The sequence below is a fragment of the Typopeltis vanoorti genome, chromosome 20 (assembly GCF_054136105.1).
Source record: "Typopeltis vanoorti isolate ZY-2024b chromosome 20, IOZ_Tvanoo_1.0, whole genome shotgun sequence".
NCBI classification, from domain to species: domain Eukaryota; kingdom Metazoa; phylum Arthropoda; class Arachnida; order Uropygi; family Thelyphonidae; genus Typopeltis; species Typopeltis vanoorti.
The window spans coordinates 7121952-7143677 of record NC_143568.1 but is presented as its reverse complement, the minus strand read 5'-3'; the positions used below and the strand labels follow the sequence as shown (position 1 = coordinate 7143677).

Genomic DNA, 21726 nt, shown 5'->3' with positions numbered 1-21726 from the left:
GCCAACAGCATTGAGCGATTGATCCCTTTCCAACTACTAACCACGTTCAAACTTGTTTAACTTTTTGTGTGAGTCATTAGTAGCAGAGGCTCTAGCAATCGACCAACCTTTGCTGGCAAATACAGAAAAAAATGTAAGAGAGCTAAGCTATGTGTAAAAGCAGATAAACAAAAGTCTATTTATATTTATAGATAATAAACATCAGGAAGGTGGCAAAATGTTCTGGAAGCTATTGAAAAAGCATAGAAATGGAGGAAAGAGTATGTATAAAAGGAATCAGAGATAATCAAGGTGACACAAAAACTGAAGATAAGAATATCCTAGATGTCTAGAGTAAATACTTTGAAAGAATGTTAAACAAAACAAGCAATGCAATGACAGAACCTACCAGAACATTTTGAACAGGAATGCAAAGAGGACATATCAATAATTGAGGTAGAAAAAAGCCCATCAAAAACTTGGAGTAGATGGAGCAGTTGAAGTAGATGATATTCAACTAGAAATGCTTAACTATGCAGGTATAAAAGTTTTGTAGAGTACCTGGTCAGAAAATCGAATTCCATTTGATTGGAGTAGAGCTACCATAGTTCCCATCTATAAAAAGGGGGAAAAAAGCTGAATGTAAGAATTACAGAGGAATTTATATAAGTGTACTTGTATAGAGGTTGGGATATATTCTGGAAAAAAAAAAAAAAAAAAAAAAAACTTGAAGAACAAGCTGTGTTCAGGCCAAATAAAGGTCGTCAAGATCAGATTTTCACTTAACAAATAGTTGAAAAATCACAGGAATATGAAGGATCTGTACTGAAGTTTTGTAAACGGCATATGATAACATGATTCCCCCCCCCAAAAAAAAAACTTTTCAAAACACTACAATTATATGGGCTAAATGGAACATTATACAGAGCAATACACAATTTATATTTAAGCTGTAAGTCAGCTGTTAGAATTGAAGGAAATACAGGAAGTTGATTTGATGTAAGAACAGGGGTAAGACAAGGATGCACATTATCCCCACTCTTATTCATCATCTATATGGATCACATTATGAAGGAAAGTAACATTAGGCCTGATATTAGAATTGGAGATGTCAAAGACTTAACTCTTTGCTTTATACAGATGATGTACTCCTAAAACACATCTAGCACAAGTCTTTGGGATTCTCTAACTAAATTGAATAGCAGTTGTAATGAATTTCACATAGAAATGAGAAATTTGTTACAATCCATAATCAGTAATAAAAGACCAAAACTATGAAAACAAGCAACATTGAACACATCAACTGCATTCTGAATTGCTTATTGTTCTATTACCTATAGAAGTAAAATATTTCAGCTATTTAGGCACAGTTTTTAGTGAAGATGGCAAGTTAAATCTGAAATAGGCAATAGAATAAGCAATGCTTGTATGGTTGGTATCCAGTTAGATAAATGTATATGGAATAAGAGAAAAATTAGTCAAAACACCTGGCAAAATCATATTAAAAGTGAAGATATTAGAAAGGAGCTTGACATTGTTAGCATTCAAAAATGTGTAAGCAGAGCTCATCTAAGGTAGTATGGTCTTAACTAAAACAGAGTGGGAGAAGAAGGGCTAGTAACAGGTGTTTAATGCCAAGACGGCAGGAAAGAAACCCAGAGGAAGACCAAGGTCTACGTGGATTGATTCAGTCAGAAGTTAGAAGCACGAAATGTTAGATATGACAATATTGGAGTGCTGACAAGTAATAAACTCATTTGAAAGAAAATCGTGGATAGGGGATTAATAATAATGTAAACTTAATCATGAAGTGCTGTCATAGTAGCCTGAATATCCACTTAAGGGTACGTGCTGGCCTGGTTGGCCGAGTGGTTAGCATAACTACTCTCCAACAAAAGGATGCAGGTTCAAATCCTGTCGTAAGCATGGATGTATGCAATTGTCTGTATAGTTGGTGGATTGAGTGGTGGAGATGGAGAGATGTACAGTAGAAGCCCTCCCTCGATGAATCTTTGGGACTTGTTGGAGGTGTCACGTAATAATAATATATCAGGAAAGTGATGACGATGCCAACTATTATTTAATTCATAACAATATCTAGAACACATGTGCCCTTAAAACATCTAGTTAATTACCACTGGGATTACTAGCCTATAATCTGCCTATAATTGGTGTATGGGATGGGCAGTGAAAGTTTGAGAATCAAGCTGACCCAGATGCAGTATTCCTCACTTCCCTTAATCCCCAACATGGCTTGGAATCCAATAAAAGCACATGTGCAAATGTAGCTGCACAACAGAGAGAGAGAGAGAGAGAGAGAGAGCATGTTGGATATGAGAGTCCTGGATGCTTCTGCAACTCTAGCCATCTTATTGCCTATAGACAGCTACTTCATGAATCTGTCTACAGGCAATATGATGTCTGCAATATAATACACTTTCAACAGTTGCAACTGTATGTAGTTTAACTCAGGAGTGAAGGTTTTACATTCCACTGGGATCTGAGCAGAAATTTGCTGACTCAGAAGACAGCTTTGAGCCATTTGTGAAAACAGGCATATATATGAATGCTAAAGCAGTAGTGTATTTGATGGTGTCAGTGCAACATTGTTTAACCTACTTCTGAGAGTGCATTTGTTTGCAAACCAAAAGGGTTATATGAGTCTGATGAATGTTGTACAGATTCTTCTATCACTATCAAAAACAGTTGGCCATATGGGATGGTCTGGCAGGGATTTTATTTTGGTAGTGTATGTACATCAGCTATTGATGTAGAAGTGACAATAGTGGCTCATCTGCCTTGATGTATGACTAGGGTCATAGGGGTTTTGAAATGCTCTAGTTGCAATTCTTATAGTATGATGGCAGACAGAGTTCAACCATCATAGGGCAGAAGCAGAAGACTGGGAACCCATAATCAAGTTTCAACCTAATCAATGAATGCTATAAAAGGAGCAAAAAACATCTATTCAGCACCCTAGGAGGTAGAAGATAAGAGTGCAAGGGATGTTCATCACTTTAGAGTACTTATCTTGCAACTGGCATAGTTAAGGAAGGAAACCGAGTTTCTTATCAAATATGAACCCCAAGAATGTGCCTTTAGGTGCAACTGGGATTAAAGTTTGTCCTAGTATGAGTTCTGGATCAGGATGAAGAGGAAGATTTCTTCTGAGACCAAAGTTGTAGAGATCTTTAAATATTCCAAATCTCCAAGAAGTGTTGTATTCTTTATCAATATCAAAGAAAACCGATACAAGTTCTCATATTTGAGGAAGACATATGTAATGGATGATTCCTGTTGGACTAAATGATCAGTTGTTGAATGATATTTGCAGATTGTGATTTCTAGAAAAAAAGGCCATTTCTATCAAGAAACAATAAAAGATGGGAGTTAACCATTTTTTCCAAAATTTTACACAAACAGTTGGTCAAAGAAATTAGTTGATAGTTTATCGGGGATTTTGCATCCTTCCATGCCTTGGGAAAGGCAATAACAATTGCCTTTTGCCAGGTATCCAGAAACCTGTTCTTGCAGAAAGTTCTGTTGAATAGGTACAGTAGTTGATCCAGGGCAGATGGTGATAGATATCTGATCATCTCATAATGGATGTTATCTGGTTCAATAGCAGTTGGCAACATTTAAGCAAAGAAGCCTTCATTTCTTGTTTTGTAAATGTCCTGTTGTAGTTTTCCATGCTGCTTGAAGAAAACAGAATTTGCTGTTTTTTGGCTTTAAATTTTTGGACAGGGAACTCTGGGGGATAAGAAGATATTGCTGATGTTTTGGCAAAGATCTCCCCAAGAGTATCAGTGATTGCTGTTGGGTATGCAAGTGTACATTCATTATGTTGAAGGATTGAAAGCAGTATATCTGCACTTCGTTTTCTAGATTTTATCCCAGACTTTTTTTTTTTTTTGCTATTGATTGTCCTTGTTACAGAAGATTTGTACCCAAGCTTACTTTTGGTTCCAATGACAGATACATCTTACTCAGGCTCGAAGATGTTGGAAATGTGAAAGATACTCTAACCTTTCTTGGCTGCTGTGCAACCAGTGTTCCACCATGGTTTAAGAAAAGTTAAACTAATAACATGCTTTAAGAATTGAAGTTGTGACACACTTTGTCACAGGACAGATTGAAAGATAAGATGACTATTGCAGAATTGAATTTCCTCAAAGAAGAGAAGATGAGCCAATCAGCTTGCTCAATTTTCCATTATGATATACAAGATGTATACATTGTTGACCATGAAAAAAAAATGGATATCATGGGAAAAATGATCATTCCCAAATAAATCAATATAAGTCAATGACTTATAATGGGAAATCAATATAAGTCAATGACAGTGAATATTCATGTAGGCATATGGAAGAAGCCATTGCTTCCTGTGTTCAAGAATGAGAAATTATTGTTGTTGGGCATATTCTCTTGCTACCCCCACCCCCCAAACACACAGAATAAAGTGTCTGTTTAAATCCCTCACAGTAAAGGGGATGGTAACTGAAATATATTGTCATCAATGTCATCTGGAGAGATATCAATAGCAGGAGGTAGGCAGTTGCAGCATACTTTTATAAGGGATCCAACTGAGAGTAGGATTGGCAGCTTCCTGTTTATATTAAGTGCAGGTCTTCCCCATCCTGTTCTTACACAAATAATGGCTATATTTTGTAATGCCACCTGGTATGTTTCCTGCATGAAAAATTGGTATATATATTTCTGCAAGAAAGCCTTCATGCCGATATACTGATGGAACCTACAACAAATCCACCGCAGAAATGTTTTCATCGTTTTTGGTGGCATCATCTGGATTCCAATGTTATGAGGCCTTGTTTTTATTGGCTTCAGTGTTGATCATTTCTTTTACTCAGAAAATATATCCAAGACATCATGAAACTGGACTTCCTGTAGGGCATTATGTATGTTACTCTTTTTATCTTCTTGCAAGGGAACAGAGATATCCATCTCATCTATTAATAGGGCTGGAGGCATGTCTCTGATTCTTTTGGCACATTTTCTATGATTTTTTTCACGAGCAGATTCCCATGTAATGGGAACATTTCTGGCATGTCGTCAGGAGTGAGCCCATATACATTTTTCTCTTTGATATGTTCTAAAGAGAAAGCAAACATATCATCTGGAGTAGTTGTGAGAAGGCAGGAATGACATACAGGTTAAGATCCCTGTCGACACTTTCTTTACAGTTGCCTTCTCAGAGTAACAGGGTTTACTACTAGATGTTGCTACTTTGGTGGTATATAGCCTTTTCACCTCCTAATAGGGAAAGGGGTGCTCTGGTCAGTCCAGTCTTAATTTTTTTTTCATCCTACCATCTTTGGAATGTTCATGAGTAGGCTGGGTTATTGCTCTTATAATTATTGCACATTTTAGTGTTTTATGGATAGAAGAAGGAGAGGTGATATGATTGAGACTTTTAAACTGTTGAGAGGTGGTTACAGGGTTGACACTGGGAAGTTCTTTCACTTGGTGGAACAGCAGGAAGGAGTGATAACAAGGGGCCATCCCTGGAAGTTATGAAAGGAAACTGTAAGCAAGAGGGTGAGGAGTGATTTCTTTGCATGGAGGTTGGTTGAACCATGGAATGCATTGCTTGATAGTGGTGAGAGTGAGAACGGTCAATGAGTTTAAGGAGTGGTATGATACGCTTTGTGTTTCCCAGGAGGGACCTCCCACGATGAGTCTTAATAGGTTGTGTTTCCTAGGAAGGACCTCCCGCGATGAGTCTTTTGACTCCATGGAGGCCTGAATAATAATACTTACAACCTTTGTTCTCATGATCTTTACTGTTACACTGGGTGTAGAAGGCAGAGTAATGATAGGCAATAAGAGAAAAATAATATTTTAACATTTAAAGCAGTTCAAAAGGGTTCAGGATGTAGTGCCTAACTGGCCAGTTGAGATAACTTGCTTTCATGTAATGTTGGTGGTTTCAGTGTGTTGAATGTAAGGATGAGATGGGAACTAGATGCTCATGCTTATGTATGAGAATTCTCCATATAGCTATCACTCCTTGGTCCTTCAATTCAGAGCAGATCTCCTCATTGGGAACATCAAGGAGGTCCCACCCTGATATTAAGTCTCTAAAAATGTTCAAGTTTTGTGGGGGTGATTGTTAAATTGTGAATGAAGCCATGCTATGTAATTTATTTTTTTTCATTCACATTTAACATTGCTTATTAAATATTAATCATGGCTTATATAAAATTATTTATTATTCCCTAATTGAGAATTACTAATTGAATATTTATTCAAAACCTGACCTACTATTAACTTATAAAATATTAAAATGTATAGAATTTTGTATAACCAAATATATATGGTGTAACGTAAAGTGTTATTTTATATTTAACTGTATACGTAATCAAAAAAGTTGAAGAAGTAGCTTAAATATTTTGTTGTTCTTATTTGTGAAATATTTAATGTTATGTAATCACTCATGTAGTAGTAAGAGCGCATACATTACATTAGCGAAATGTTTACGCTTAGTCTATTGTCATGGAGACGCACGCGTAAACAACCACGAGTGGAGAGAGCGTGGCGTTCGAACGGTAAGGGGGGAGTGAAGGTCATAGATAGAGCAGAGAGAGAAGGAAGGTCAGAGATAAGACAGAAGGAGAGATTAGAGAAGAATTATTATTAAGAAGGAGTGAGGAGAGAGTTTTGCGGAACCAAGATTATATAATCCTCAGGGCAGAGATTTATGAGTATAGTGTTCGGAAGTGAACCTATAAGTAGTGAAACATAAAGTTTAATGTTATAAGCGAAAACTGCTGTTGTTATGAAGAAAGGTTGATGCCGTAATCAGATAAAAGGAAACTGGATAGTCAATGCGAAAATTCTGATTAGTTCTAGTTAATCTGGATTACGATTAAATTCTATGTTGCCCTAGGAAAAGGTTATATTGGTTACTTGGAGAAAAGTGAACAGGAAAAGATATTAGTACCTAATTACTGTTGTTTGGAATAGTGAAGTGCGACTTACAGTAATACAGTTTAAACTATGGAGAATATTTGTTATGTGTGTTCCGCTAATGTTAATTAAGTTAATTCATAAGTGCTCTCTCAATAATTTGATGTATTGAAGAATTTGTCTGGTAAGAGTAGTTGTATAAGTTTCTCTATTCTAGCATTAACTGTAATATACCTCCGATGCTCAAGGTCCGGGAATATATTTGCTTGGAATATAGCTTACGTAGTTTATTGCCTGCTGTGAATATAAACATTGAACTGAAAGATTTGTGAAGACTGAATAAGATGTGAAATTGTTATATTAACTTGAGATAAGAAGATTTGTGTTTTTGAGACTGTGAATAGTATATGAAAGTTAGAACATTGAATTAGCATCAGTGACCTAAGAAGAAGTGTTAAGTTAATTGTATAGTTCCATTTTAAAAGAGAGTTCTTGTATTTGTTAACCATATCATATATTAAATGTTTTATTTTGTTGATCTAAATATTGTGTTTGCCTGAATTCCTTATTATTGCACCGTTCATAAATATTCGAATCTTGCAGGAACCCCAAGTAAAAATGATAATAGATGATTCGGCCTAATGAGATGACTGTTAACTTAATTTAGAACTGATCCTACTATTTATATAGACTAATCTAAGATAGGGTGGCGCAGTATAAATATAAATTTCCCTACTTTTGGATCGGTGATCATTTCGTAATTAGCTGTATTATTCATAAAGGTGACTTGAAACTAGATAGAATTAGAACACGACAGGAAGAAAGCCGTCGCGACAAATGGCGCAGCAGTCGACAGGATGTGATTTAATAGGTAGGAATTAAAATTAACAACTATAAGATAAGAAATTGAATTTAAGTTTAGTGATAATAATCGTAGAATTACTCCCTGAAATTTTAGAAAGTGAAATAATTAAATCACAGTGAACTGGTTATAATTTGGACTCAGGCAAAGATAAAGGTTAATTTTAAAGTAAAAAATTGAATTAATTGAGATAGTAATTTATTAATCACTATGGCTGTCACATCAAGCTCTGAAATGAATGACAGTGAATTCTTTCTTACGCTAAACCCGCAACAGGTTTTTCCCCAATATTCAGGTGAAGAATCAGATGATGTACTATTTTTCTTTACCTATGTTGAAAAACTTAGAGAAATTGCAGGTTGGACTGATTTTCAATTGCTAGTTCTGATTAGAAGCAAATTAGTAGGTAAAGCAAAAACATTTTTGCATTCTTCTCCAATACTTCGAGAAACCTTTGAGTATTCCAAATTTAAAGAAACTTTATTGTCTCAATTTTGTAAACTTAGAAGTGTGGGTCCTAACTTATGGAAATTGCAGAAAATTGTTCAAAAGGATAAAGAAACTGTTACTGATTTTCACAATCGGTTATTAACATTGGCCAACAGTTTGAATGTTACTGGTGAAGATAAACCTCACTTAGATTGGGCTGTGTTCCAACAATTTAGACAAGGTGTTAGGAAAGAATTGCGAGAAACAGCCTACAAGAAGAAAATTTCTACTTTAGAAGAGTGTCTCAAAAGTGTTAAGGAAAAAGAACAAATATTAGGAGACCTTTATCCCTCAACTAATGCAAATCTTGTGAATGTCGTGAATAAAACTGATAGTTCATTCAACCAATCAGAAATAGAAAAGAGAAGTAAAGTTGAAAAGGAAAAAGCAAAGAATACTGGAGAAAATTCGAGTAGTGTAAACTACGTGACAGAGAGTAAAGAGCAATTGGACAGAAAACTGATGACAGAAGTAAAATCTTTAATTCACCAGGAAGTGAATAAGTTAAATCAGCCTATAATGGATAGTCTTAATGAAGTTGTGAGACAGTTATCAGCTATTACTCTGAAATATCAAGAAAATCAAAACCCTACTACACATAAAATTGATGAGATGATCAAACATCAAGTTGAACAACAAAGTCAACCTATTTTAAGTAGTCTAAATAGGGTAATGCGAGGATTAAATGATGTTAGACAACAAATGTCTGCTTGCTATGGAACTGTTTCCATAACAAGGATAACTACTATAACAACAGATGGAATTCAAAATTTGGATACAAACCCCACAGAAGAAATAATAGAATTCAGAAACACCAGGCACCTAATGATAGAATGATGACAGTTAGAGGAGAAATCCTAGGTTCTGAGTGTAGTATTTTATTAGATACTGGATGTAATGCTTCAACTATTAGAAAGGACTATCTCCAAAGTATAAGATATAAGTTAAGGAATAGTATTGCCAAACTTAGACAACCTGTAAAAATTACTACTCTTTCAAATCCAAACTTCGTAGCGTATGAAAAGGTTCGAGCTAGAATATACCTACCAGAATTTGGACTGTATGTGTGGCAAGACCTACTTGTTGTCCCCACTACTTCCAATCTAGATTCTAACATTATCTTGGGAACAAACTTCCTAGCAAGATATCAATTTTCTTGTAACTTTTCTAAGAAGGAAATAACCCTGATGAACAAAAAGAGATATATCAGAAGAAATGAAATTCATGATTGTGATAAGACTAGGTATCAAACAAAATGATTTAGATTGCCACTTGAATCAGGACCATCTACTGAAGAAAAATCAGCTGTGAATCAATCATCTAATAGAGATAGTGATGATAACTCTCATGTACACATTCAATCTGATACTCCTCTTCTTACTGATGAACAAAAAGTAGTAGTGACAAAGCCCAAATCAGAAGTTACCACTGATAGTAAACTAAAGGTTGAAGTCAATTTTGGTAAAATGTCTAATCTATATTGTAGAACAAACCACAGAGTTGTGAGACAACAAAAACCTAATTCTAATAATGGAAAATGTGAATTTAATTCAAAAGAGAGAATCCTACACTACAAACTTAGAAGACATGCAGAATTTGATAGTAATAAGAGAATTGATGATAATGTGAGAGAGAATAAAGGCACAAAACATAATAAGGAACCAAGTTTCAGTAAAACTAGGTATTACTTGAGAAATCGAAAAGGAAATATGTAATCCAGTTTTTTTTTTAAAAAGGAGCCTAGTGTCAAAAGAAAAATTTTTCTTATAATAAAAATTTTTCAAAGAAAGGGTGAGCCTATGTTAAATTGTGAATGAAGCCATGCTATGTAATTTATTTTTTTTCATTCACATTTAACATTGCTTATTAAATATTAATCATGGCTTATATAAAATTATTTATTATTCCCTAATTGAGAATTACTAATTGAATATTTATTCAAAACCTGACCTACTATTAACTTATAAAATATTAAAATGTATAGAATTTTGTATAACCAAATATATATGGTGTAACGTAAAGTGTTATTTTATATTTAACTGTATACGTAATCAAAAAAGTTGAAGAAGTAGCTTAAATATTTTGTTGTTCTTATTTGTGAAATATTTAATGTTATGTAATCACTCATGTAGTAGTAAGAGCGCATACATTACATTAGCGAAATGTTTACGCTTAGTCTATTGTCATGGAGACGCACGCGTAAACAACCACGAGTGGAGAGAGCGTGGCGTTCGAACGGTAAGGGGGGAGTGAAGGTCATAGATAGAGCAGAGAGAGAAGGAAGGTCAGAGATAAGACAGAAGGAGAGATTAGAGAAGAATTATTATTAAGAAGGAGTGAGGAGAGAGTTTTGCGGAACCAAGATTATATAATCCTCAGGGCAGAGATTTATGAGTATAGTGTTCGGAAGTGAACCTATAAGTAGTGAAACATAAAGTTTAATGTTATAAGCGAAAACTGCTGTTGTTATGAAGAAAGGTTGATGCCGTAATCAGATAAAAGGAAACTGGACAGTCAATGCGAAAATTCTGATTAGTTCTAGTTAATCTGGATTACGATTAAATTCTATGTTGCCCTAGGAAAAGGTTATATTGGTTACTTGGAGAAAAGTGAACAGGAAAAGATATTAGTACCTAATTACTGTTGTTTGGAATAGTGAAGTGCGACTTACAGTAATACAGTTTAAACTATGGAGAATATTTGTTATGTGTGTTCCGCTAATGTTAATTAAGTTAATTCATAAGTGCTCTCTCAATAATTTGATGTATTGAAGAATTTGTCTGGTAAGAGTAGTTGTATAAGTTTCTCTATTCTAGCATTAACTGTAATATACCTCCGATGCTCAAGGTCCGGGAATATATTTGCTTGGAATATAGCTTACGTAGTTTATTGCCTGCTGTGAATATAAACATTGAACTGAAAGATTTGTGAAGACTGAATAAGATGTGAAATTGTTATATTAACTTGAGATAAGAAGATTTGTGTTTTTGAGACTGTGAATAGTATATGAAAGTTAGAACATTGAATTAGCATCAGTGACCTAAGAAGAAGTGTTAAGTTAATTGTATAGTTCCATTTTAAAAGAGAGTTCTTGTATTTGTTAACCATATCATATATTAAATGTTTTATTTTGTTGATCTAAATATTGTGTTTGCCTGAATTCCTTATTATTGCACCGTTCATAAATATTCGAATCTTGCAGGAACCCCAAGTAAAAATGATAATAGATGATTCGGCCTAATGAGATGACTGTTAACTTAATTTAGAACTGATCCTACTATTTATATAGACTAATCTAAGATAGGGTGGCGCAGTATAAATATAAATTTCCCTACTTTTGGATCGGTGATCATTTCGTAATTAGCTGTATTATTCATAAAGGTGACTTGAAACTAGATAGAATTAGAACACGACAGAAAGGAGCCGTCGCGACATGATGACCATGATCGGTATTCCTAAAATAGATGCACGAAGTAGTTTTTCAGACTGTGTTGTTGCTTCAATAAGAATGTCTCCTAAATGAAGTTTCTTGACTGATTTTGGAGATCCTGTCAACCCTTCTAGACGAAGAAGGGCGACTTTTTTCCAAGTGGATGTTCCCCTGCTGAATGCAAGATTAAGTGTTTTTTTTTTTTGTTGTTGTTGTTGTTTTTGATGTTATCTGTTGATGTTACAATGGTTTATAAATGATACTAGGTCTTGTAAAGGGCTCCCCAATAGTGCTACCCAGAATGCCATACTAGCACTACAGCAATACTTAGGCCCTGTCTCTGGACCACTGTAAAGAAGACTTACAGCAACACCATCAACTCTTGCAGGCAAGTTCTCTAGACAATTGATCCTGTTAAGGCCATCCAGGACTGCACATCCCACAGAAGCCAAAGTTGAGTAAAAGATATGAGAGTAAAAAAGACTCAGGAAAAGTACAGCAAGGAATATGAAAAGAAAAAGTGCAGAAAAAAAAAATTAAGAATGAAAAGGGACAATATCATCACTGGGAGGTCCCCCTCCACCACAAACATTGTCTCCCATAGAGGCAAATGAACGTAGACACTTTGGTTAATAGGGAATTTAAATCTGGAATCATATTGGTAGGATGACTAGTAAAGCCTGTCAAAAGATTGTAGGTTTAATTAATGTTTCACTTTTAAGAGAAAGTGAAGTTATGATATCATTATATAAATCTATTTTCTCACTAAAATTTGTAACTGATGTCAAGAGAACTATGGATATTCAGAAAAGATTCACAATGCATGTGTGTGTGCACACACACATGCATGCAGGAATTGTCGTGAAAGCTTTGAGAACTGGTTGCTAACTATTCCAGCTACCAAATGTTGAATTTATCCAACAGGAGACAGAGATAGTTGCAGAAAGTTTTCAGCTTGGTTAGAAAGTACATTATACTAGATAAGAAATTAAACTATTGTTTTAATCCATTAGCCACATAAGCAAACTAAGTATGTACAGAGAACACGAGTATCCCATAAGTACAGCATACTTCTTTTAAGAAGAAAGTATGCTTTGTATGATCAAGGTAGCTACTTCTCCTATTATGCATAGCAGTATGAGAGAAGTAGCTGCCTTGACCAGTTTCAACTTTTATTGAAGTTTGTTTATCGATGATTGGATAATGGATCAAAACAAGAATATAATTTCTTGTCTAGGATAACAATATATTTGCCTCTGGGAAAACAATACTCAGAATTGCTACTGGAAAGTTATTATTAACACTAGACCTCCGTGGAATCAAAAGACTCATTGTAGGAGGTATACAATGCTACACAGAAAGATTATCAAACTGTGCTTTAAAGTCATTCATTCAATGTGTCTGCATTCACAACACTGTCAGGCATTGCATTCCACTCACACCTCTCCACATCGACTCATTTCTCTCCCATTCTCTTTCTTCCAGATTAACTGGAAGCAACCCCTTATCAACTTACATACCTCAATTATATCCCTTCACTTCCTCCTCCTATTCACAGGAGGAGAAGCTGAAGGGATATCTTCTATCTTCATATCCCACATTCCAAAGATCAGTTATTACCACCTTACTCAATCTTCTCTGGAACCTTTCTAATATATCCTCATTATCATGAAAATCAGGAGACCAAATCTGTGCACAATATTCCATATCTGATCAAAGCCTTATACAATGGAACCATAACCTCTATTTCTGTATGTTAAGATCCATGATCCTTCGCATCACTGCAATAATCTGATGTGATGACTTCACAACTTGTGTCATGTAACCCCTAAACTTCATGTCTTTGTCCACCATTACTTCCAGGTCTCTTGTTTCCTTAACCTCCTTTAAAGTTTTCTCATCAAGTGTATACTGCGCATCCCATTGCTGCATACTAAATTTCAGAACTTTACACTCTGCAACAATGAACTGATAACACCACTCACTTGCCCATTCATACAATCTATTCAAGTCCTCCTGTAAAGCTACACCATCTGCTTGATTCCTCATTATTTTCCTCAGTTTTGCATCATCTGCAAATAATTATATAACTCACTTACACCCATCCCAATATCATTAATATACAAGTTAAATAACAATGGTCCCAAAACAGACCCCTGCTGATATCTGATCAAAGTGCACTACTAGTGACTTTCCTCTTTAAAGATACCTTATCCCCATACACAACATACTGATATCTATCTGACAGCCAGTCACCTATCTAACTCACTAATCTATCATCCAATCCCATCTGCTCCAATTTAGTTACCAACTTTTGTTGCAATCTATCAAAAGTCTTTGCAAAACCTAAGTATACCACTGTTTGATATATGCACCTCTCTTCACTCATACATTTGTTACCTCATTATAGTACATAAGTAAGTTAAACCATGACGTCCCTTTAACAAATGTGCTAATAATCACAGAGGATACTGCTGTTATCAACACCCACTTCTGTATCCTAGCTCTCACCAACCACTATAATTCCAAATATACAGATTGGCCTATAATTTGTACACTAAGCCTTATCACCACCTTTGTGAAGTGGAACAATTTTACTTACTTTCCAATCTTTTAGAACTCTGGTCTGGCCTACTGTTGCAAGACTCTTGTTTAATAGGTAAGCTAAGGGGGTGATTTGCTAACTTCCTAGAACATTCCCTTAAGATATATGGTGATATGTCATCTAGTCTTATTGCCTTATTAACATCAAGTTTACTTAACTTCTCATATAGGTCTTGTTTACTCACCAGTATGTCTTCTCCCATTTCCTCTATACTTAAGTTCCTCATGATTTCACACTGATGAGGATGAAACATCCTGATGAACTGATCACTGAATATAGTAATCTACCATTTAACTGACCTTCAAAACAACAATCTTTATTTTTGCATTTTTGAAAATTATGGAGACAACTACCGTGTTTGAATAAAAACTTTAGTTTAATATAACTAAAATCTACATTCGACGTTTCGACCTTTATGTCAAGGTCATCTTCTGGAGCATACAACCATACACAGGAAACAAGCTATACTACAATCAAACTGGTTTGTTAAAGACACTGACCAACCGCTACAACAATTGTTGGTCTGACCTCTGGTGAGAAAAAAATAAAATAAAATAAAATAAAATAAAATAAAAAAATATAAAAAAATAAAAATAAAATAAAATACGAAATAAAATAAATAAAAATAAAAATTATACACCACCGCTAGAGTCCTATTATTAGTGTTGTCTACTTTATACATATATTAACATCATTCCAGCTAGTTGGTATGGAATGGTTTCTAATACTAGCTAAGGATTGGTTAGAGTCCTGACTTATGCTGGATTTTTCATATTAGGTAGGCTGAATGTGTGCCATCCAGATCCTTGGAATTTTCATGCCATCTTTGTTGTTGATATTTGGGTGGTTTATCAGGATTTCTTAAATTGCCTTTCGTACCAGGTTTTTGTGCGGTGTAAGGAGCAGGTGCTTTTCCAGTTGATTTGGTGTAAGGTGTTGAGTGCGTGGTCAGTGTCTTTAACAAACCAGTTTGATTGTAGTATAGCTTGTTTCCTGTGTATAGTTGTATGCTCCAGAAGATGACCTTGACATAAAGGTCGAAACGTCGAATGTAGATTTTAGTTATATTAAACTAAAGTTTTTATTCAAACACGTTAGTTGTCTCCATAATTTTCAAAAATGCATTCGGATCACCGTGTAAGCCTATAAGAAACAATCCTTCAGTTAACCAATCCGTGCATGTCAACTGACTTCTCTGCAGAGCACCATGTGATAGAATCTCAATTATCTGAACCCACTGTTCTGATAAGTGAAGGGTCAGATAAATGGTAGATTACTGTACTTTAGCTATGTCCTCTGCAGTAGTTACCAATCTATTATCTTCATCCATTAACATCATCTTGCCATAGTCATTATTTTTTCTATTTGCCACATATCTAAAAAAAAAAAAAAAACTCCCTAGAATATTTCTTGGCATGATTCGCAAATTTCTGCTCATGCTGCACTTTTGCCGTCTTGCCAACTAAGCTACCCTTCCTGGCCTGCTCTTTATACTCTTTGTGCAACTGATTATTACCATTATTCACTGTGTGCTGCCTCCACAGTGCCTTCTTCTAGATTTCAATCCCTTAATCCCTTACTGAAACCAATCTTATTCACTTAAGTATAAAGAGCTAATAAGCTTCATTTCGGCAATGAAAACATTACTTAAATTAAGGGGATATTAAACCCCACATAGTTTTAAAACCGAATAAGAAACTCAAAGATCGGAATCAGAGAGTTTCTTGCCGAATATAGTATAGTAAACTATAAAGTATCGGCGACACTAGCGTTAGCCAATGCAAGTGATCCTAGTACGTAGTACAATATCGGGCAACTCGTTGCAAAGGTGGAGGGAGAAGTTCAGATCGCTATTCTTAGGTATTTTCCATAATGTAAAAACACATTTCCTAGGAAATGTATGCTGTTATTACATTGGGTAGTGACCTCCCTCCATAATGTAATAACAGCATACATTTCCTAGGAAATGTGTTTTTACATTATGGAAAATACCTAAGAATAGCGATCTGAACTTCTCCCTCCACCTTTGCAACAAGTTGCCCGATATTGTACTACGTACTAGGATCACTTGCATTGGCTAACGCTAGTGTCGCCGATACTTTATAGTTTACTATACTATATTCGGCAAGAAACTCTGATTCCGATCTTTGAGTTTCTTATTCGGTTTTAAAACTATGTGGGATTTAATATCCCCTTAATTTAAGTAACTATCTTATTCAGCTTTTGATCCTGGAATACATTAACACATTAAGGTTTAGATTCTTCCATATTATAAGCATACTTTTCTTCAAGGCAAGTTTCATAAATATAGACATTGCTGATAAATTATAAAGAAATGAAAAGGAGACTCAAATCTGAACCTACTGTTTTTTTTCACTTGGTCCCAGATCTACAGGTTTGTCATCCTTGTCATCCTGAAAATTAATAAAAAGTTTTAACACATCTTAACATATTTATTTCTTTAAAATATTAATAAATAGCATGAATAACTAATTACCTATACTTTAATGGAAATTACTTCAAGACAAGAGGGGCTGCTTTTTTATATTAAATGCCTGATAGTGAGTAAAACAAGGTTTTTTTTTTTTTTTTTTTTTTTTTGAAAAAGAGAAGGTTTAATAACGAGACCATGATAATAAATTAGTAATGTAATTTCACTGTGCTTCTGTGGGGAATGTGATGTCTTGCAAATGATGGGTACCAAAGAAGTGGAAAGAAAAGATAGAGTGTGCAAGGACACACTATCTTATTTTAAAATGAAAGCATTATATTGCAAACCAACCTGGATTTTGGCACTGGTAGTCATGATGACAAGAATCCCTACAAAGATCGGCATGCACTTGTTAAATAATGGTCTTGTTTTATTACTCTGTTTACATTTGTAACAATGTTATGATGGTAGCTGAAAAGGGGAATACAAATGCACTCAATTCTCCATTTACACAGTAGATAGGTTCCAGAAAAAAATCGCGTAAATGAAAACTGTGTAAAAAAGAATACAGTGCATATGAAAAAATAGAAGAATGGTCTGAGATGTGAAAACCTGATATGAACAATAAGTTATTTTCAAACAAGACATACATACACACACACATATATATGCATCTCTTAAAGAAAACAGCGTGTCACTAATAAAACAGAAATTCGAAAAGGTCCAAATACACCTGCACATATGGTTATTAGTTAGATTTTATTTGCTGTCACTTTCTGACAGTAACCACATTCTTTTGTGTGAGACTGGAATTAAATCACTTCCATCATTTGAAACCCTTTGGCCATCCTGTTCATACTGAAACGTCTTCTTCAGTAAAAGGAACTAAATTAAACTAATTTCCAATAATTATGAAGGCTGATTTTTTTTTTTTTTTACAACAAACTCTGTAATTAATCGGTGAAATCCAGTTCACATTTGAACTGTTCAGCTTGTTCAGTATTCGGATCATGTGTAAGAAAATTACTTTGCAATTTTACTAGCCATTTGAAGCCCTTCTTTAATTAATTCTGCAGTGAGTAGAATCTCTTCATCATCATCACTTTTTTTCTTTTTCATTGAGATTCTTAAGGACAGCTTCTATTATTTCATCATTACTAACAGCCTTGTCAACCATCAATTCTTCAATATCTGCAGACAAAAAACCATCAAATCCTTCTCTGCCAACTGCATGTGCTAATCTGATGATATTCAGTTGTATGCAAAGGTACAAAGTTTTTCTTTTTCAGACATTCTGGTCAAGTAGCTTTCCAGCATGCATTTAAAGTTGGTTTCCATTCTGATAACGCCAACTTAGCAAGTTTGATGCAATCCAAAATAGAAAATTTCTTCCTCACATCAATAACTGTCAGTAAATTATCCTTATCCAGTTTATCTAAAATATATTGGAATTTCTTCTTATGTAGTAAGTTTTGAAGGTAGCGATCACACCCTGGTCTAGTGGTTGTATTAAGGATGTTATATTAGGTGGCAGAAAACAAGATTTCACATTCGGGTGTTCTAAAACAAGATGGACAGGCATATAATCAATAAAACTTGAAAGTTCAGATTTTTTTTCTATCAATAGCATTTAACTTCTGGAACAAAACATTGATGGAACTATTCATTAAAAATTTCTTTTGCAACTCAACCTCTTTTATTTGCTTTCCAGTGCACTGGTAACATGTTAAAATCCACATCTTTCATTGCCCAAGGTCTTAGGGATCGATTAATGAGTAATGGTTTTAATATATGCTCTCTTGAAGCATTGCTGCAAAATAATAGGCAAATGATCCTTAGCTGCTTTAAAGCCACCAACACTTGTTTTGTGATTTCGCTATATAAGTTCTACTTACCATTTGTCTACATTTTGTAGCATAGAGCAATCCCTGATATTTAAAACATCGAGGGGGGTTCCCCAAAATTCAAGTACATATGTACCATACTAGGAAATGATAATTATAATGGAAATACCCTGTTTAACAGAACTGAATTCAAAGAGAAATTTTAAAAATAAGTGGCATTTGAACCATGTTAAATCAAAATATACAGTGTAAAAATAGAATTGCTTTTGTTTTCTAAACCATGTTATTTTGAAATCGTTTAAAAAAAAAAGCCATGTAAAAAGAGAATTAGCTGTACTATAATGTTTCTGGATTACAGAAGTCTTTGACAGACTGCCATATGGCAAATTGGTGTACTTAAGCTAAGACTTAGGACAAGATAATAAAGTTAGTGGAATAAAATGGTGACTGGCTGTATGACAGATATCAAAAAGTTGTTTATCAGAGAGAAAGTTTCTAAAGGAAAGACCACTTTTAATTCCATAGGACACATTCCTCACAATAAAACTAGATTACTATATTCCCAATAATATCACTGCCTGTTCTGTATTAACACAATGTAAATGGTTTGGAGGTTGATAGTAAGTAATTTGCAAAGGATACAATGGTGAAGAAAGTTATTAGTAATTAAGATGTATACAGCACCTTTATCAAGAGATTCTGATCTGTTGATGGACTTCTATATACATCTTAATGGATTGGCAAGATGAACAGAAGAGCAGAGATAGTAGCACAGTAAATCTAAATGTTGTCTTGCAATCTGAAATTCTAAGAATTCCATGTGCTATACCTATACTGCAGGAAGAAATAATGGCAATGGATTTTGGAGACAGCTCATAAGTTGAAGTTCAGGGGAATACAATGCAAAGATGCTGAGGTGTAATGAATGACTTCAATGTTGAGAAGGATACTGATAAGAAAGGAAGGGTGAGTGATTGCATCATACCTGGACAAATGTAACAGAATTAGTCCAACAGACTCTGAGATAGGAAAACCATTTGAAAATCTACTACACTTGTAATTCAGATCTGAGCTCTCAGAGGTGGATAACAAAGGTAGTAATCTTCTTCAATTTGATGAACCGCTTAGCTTCTTTGCTGCATGTACCAAATTTTTCCATTCCTTTTGGTCTTGAGCTTTTTCATTCCAATTCTGATTCCCATCTCAGCTGTCTTTTTGTACATTATCTTCTCAATACATCTATGGTCTACCTGTAGGTTGTTTTGCATTAGGATTTATCTTGAAAGCTTGTTTAGCCATTCTGTCTGCACTCATTATTCCCACATGTCCAAGCCACCTGAAATCTGCATGCTCTAATTTCATCAATTAGAAGTGGGAATCTACTCAGGTTTCTAATCTATATAAAACAAGAGGTCTAATGATCGTCTTGTATATTTCTGTTATAACACTGCTTGAAAGAATTTGGGAGGATGGTAAATGATGTAGAGAATGATGAGATTTATTGGAGACATATTCTAGCCTTTATCTCTGTACTAATTTCATTTTCAGGAGTAATCAATGTTCCAAGATATTTGAAGGAGGTGACACTTAAATTTCAGGTTATCAATGGTAAACGGATCACTTTGATCTTGATTGTGATTTCTCCATACATTTAAATATTCAGTTTCATCCTGGTTGATTTAAATCCTAGTTTTTCATTAGCAATTTTGAGTTTATCAATGTTTGCAGCATTTTTTCCAACCAGGCATATACAGTATTATTATTATCTGCATATCCTAATATTACTGTGCCGTTTGTGTTATCTTTTACAGTTTCTTGAATACACTTTTCTAATGCTACATTAAAAAGGGTTGTGCAAAAGAGCATCTCCTTCTTTCAATACTAGCTTTATATTAAACGATTTAGTTCAAATTCCATTAGCTAATACTATGCTTTGGCTATTAGTAGTGCAAATTTTGATTAAACATATTATCTTATGAGATATTGCTCGTTCATCTAATACAACTCCAAAGGCCTTCTCTATAAATGCTATCACATTTCTAAATTCTATAAATAAAATATGGACCTGCAGATTATAATCTTATTTTTTTCCAGTACTGTCTAAGAGTAAAAATTTGATCAACTGTCAATCTATTTCTTCAGAATTCTGCTTGATATTATTATTAAGAGAGAAACTCCAGGACTCAGGGACTCATTGAGGGAGGTCACATACTACATACTCCAGCTATCATAATTGTTCTTGAATTCATTCACATTGCTTGTACACACAGTATACAATAGCAATTCATTCCAATCATGCACCACTCTATGAGAGAAAAATCCAACACCCATCCCCTTTTAACTACCATTAATTCTCAGCTTTCAAGGATGTCCTTTTCTTATCTTCCGTAAAATGAAATCCTGTATCACCTTTCAGAAGTTTGTAAGTCTCAATCATATCACCCCTCTTTCTCCTGCTTGCTTGCTAGTGTCAGCAGTCTATAAATTCTCAATCTGTCATCATATCGGTATTCCACAATCTTGATATCATTTTTAACACTCTTTTGCACTCTCTCTCTCTCTCCCTCTCTACTGTATCAGGATCATAACAGAAACCAGATCCGCACACAGTAATCCAAGTGAGGTCTTATCAAGGCCTTGTAAAGAGGCAAAATGACATTGCAATTATCTTCTGAGTTGCATTTGCAATCTTTGCTACAAGGCCATGAACTTCAATTTGCTAACACTCCAAGATCCCTAGTCTGATCAGTTTCTTCTAGCATAATCCCACCAATGTAATACGATAATGGATATCTAATCACACCAAAGTGCATGATTTACTTTACATTTACTGACATCCAGGACTCAGGGACTCATCGAGGGAGGTCACATACTACATACTCCAGCTATCATAATTGTTCTTGAATTCATTCACATTGCATTCATTCACTTTCCATGCCCACAATTTGAGGGTATTCTAATCATTCTGAAAGTAATCAGGAATGCAGCATCCTAATTACCATACCTATCATTGCATCATTACCAAATAGTTGTATGTCGCCTGTCACATCCCTCATATGCCACTTTTTGATATCTGTCAGTCAGTCATCCTCTTATCCATGCTAAGATTTTATAATCCAAACCGATATTCTCCAATTTGTGCAACAGTCTGCCATG

At 34.7% G+C, this 21726-nt stretch overlaps 1 protein-coding gene across 2 annotated transcripts in view; it reads right to left on the bottom strand.

Moving 5' to 3' along the window:
• Positions 1–21726, bottom strand: part of LOC150095214 (serine/threonine-protein kinase Sgk2-like) — a 279354-nt gene that overhangs the window by 149378 nt on the left and 108250 nt on the right. For both annotated transcript variants that reach the window (XM_090410485.1, XM_090410484.1), the window contains exon 6: positions 16660–16709. In XM_090410485.1, coding sequence (XP_090266611.1) covers positions 16660–16709 — 50 coding nt within the window. The remainder of the gene's footprint in view (positions 1–16659; positions 16710–21726) is intronic.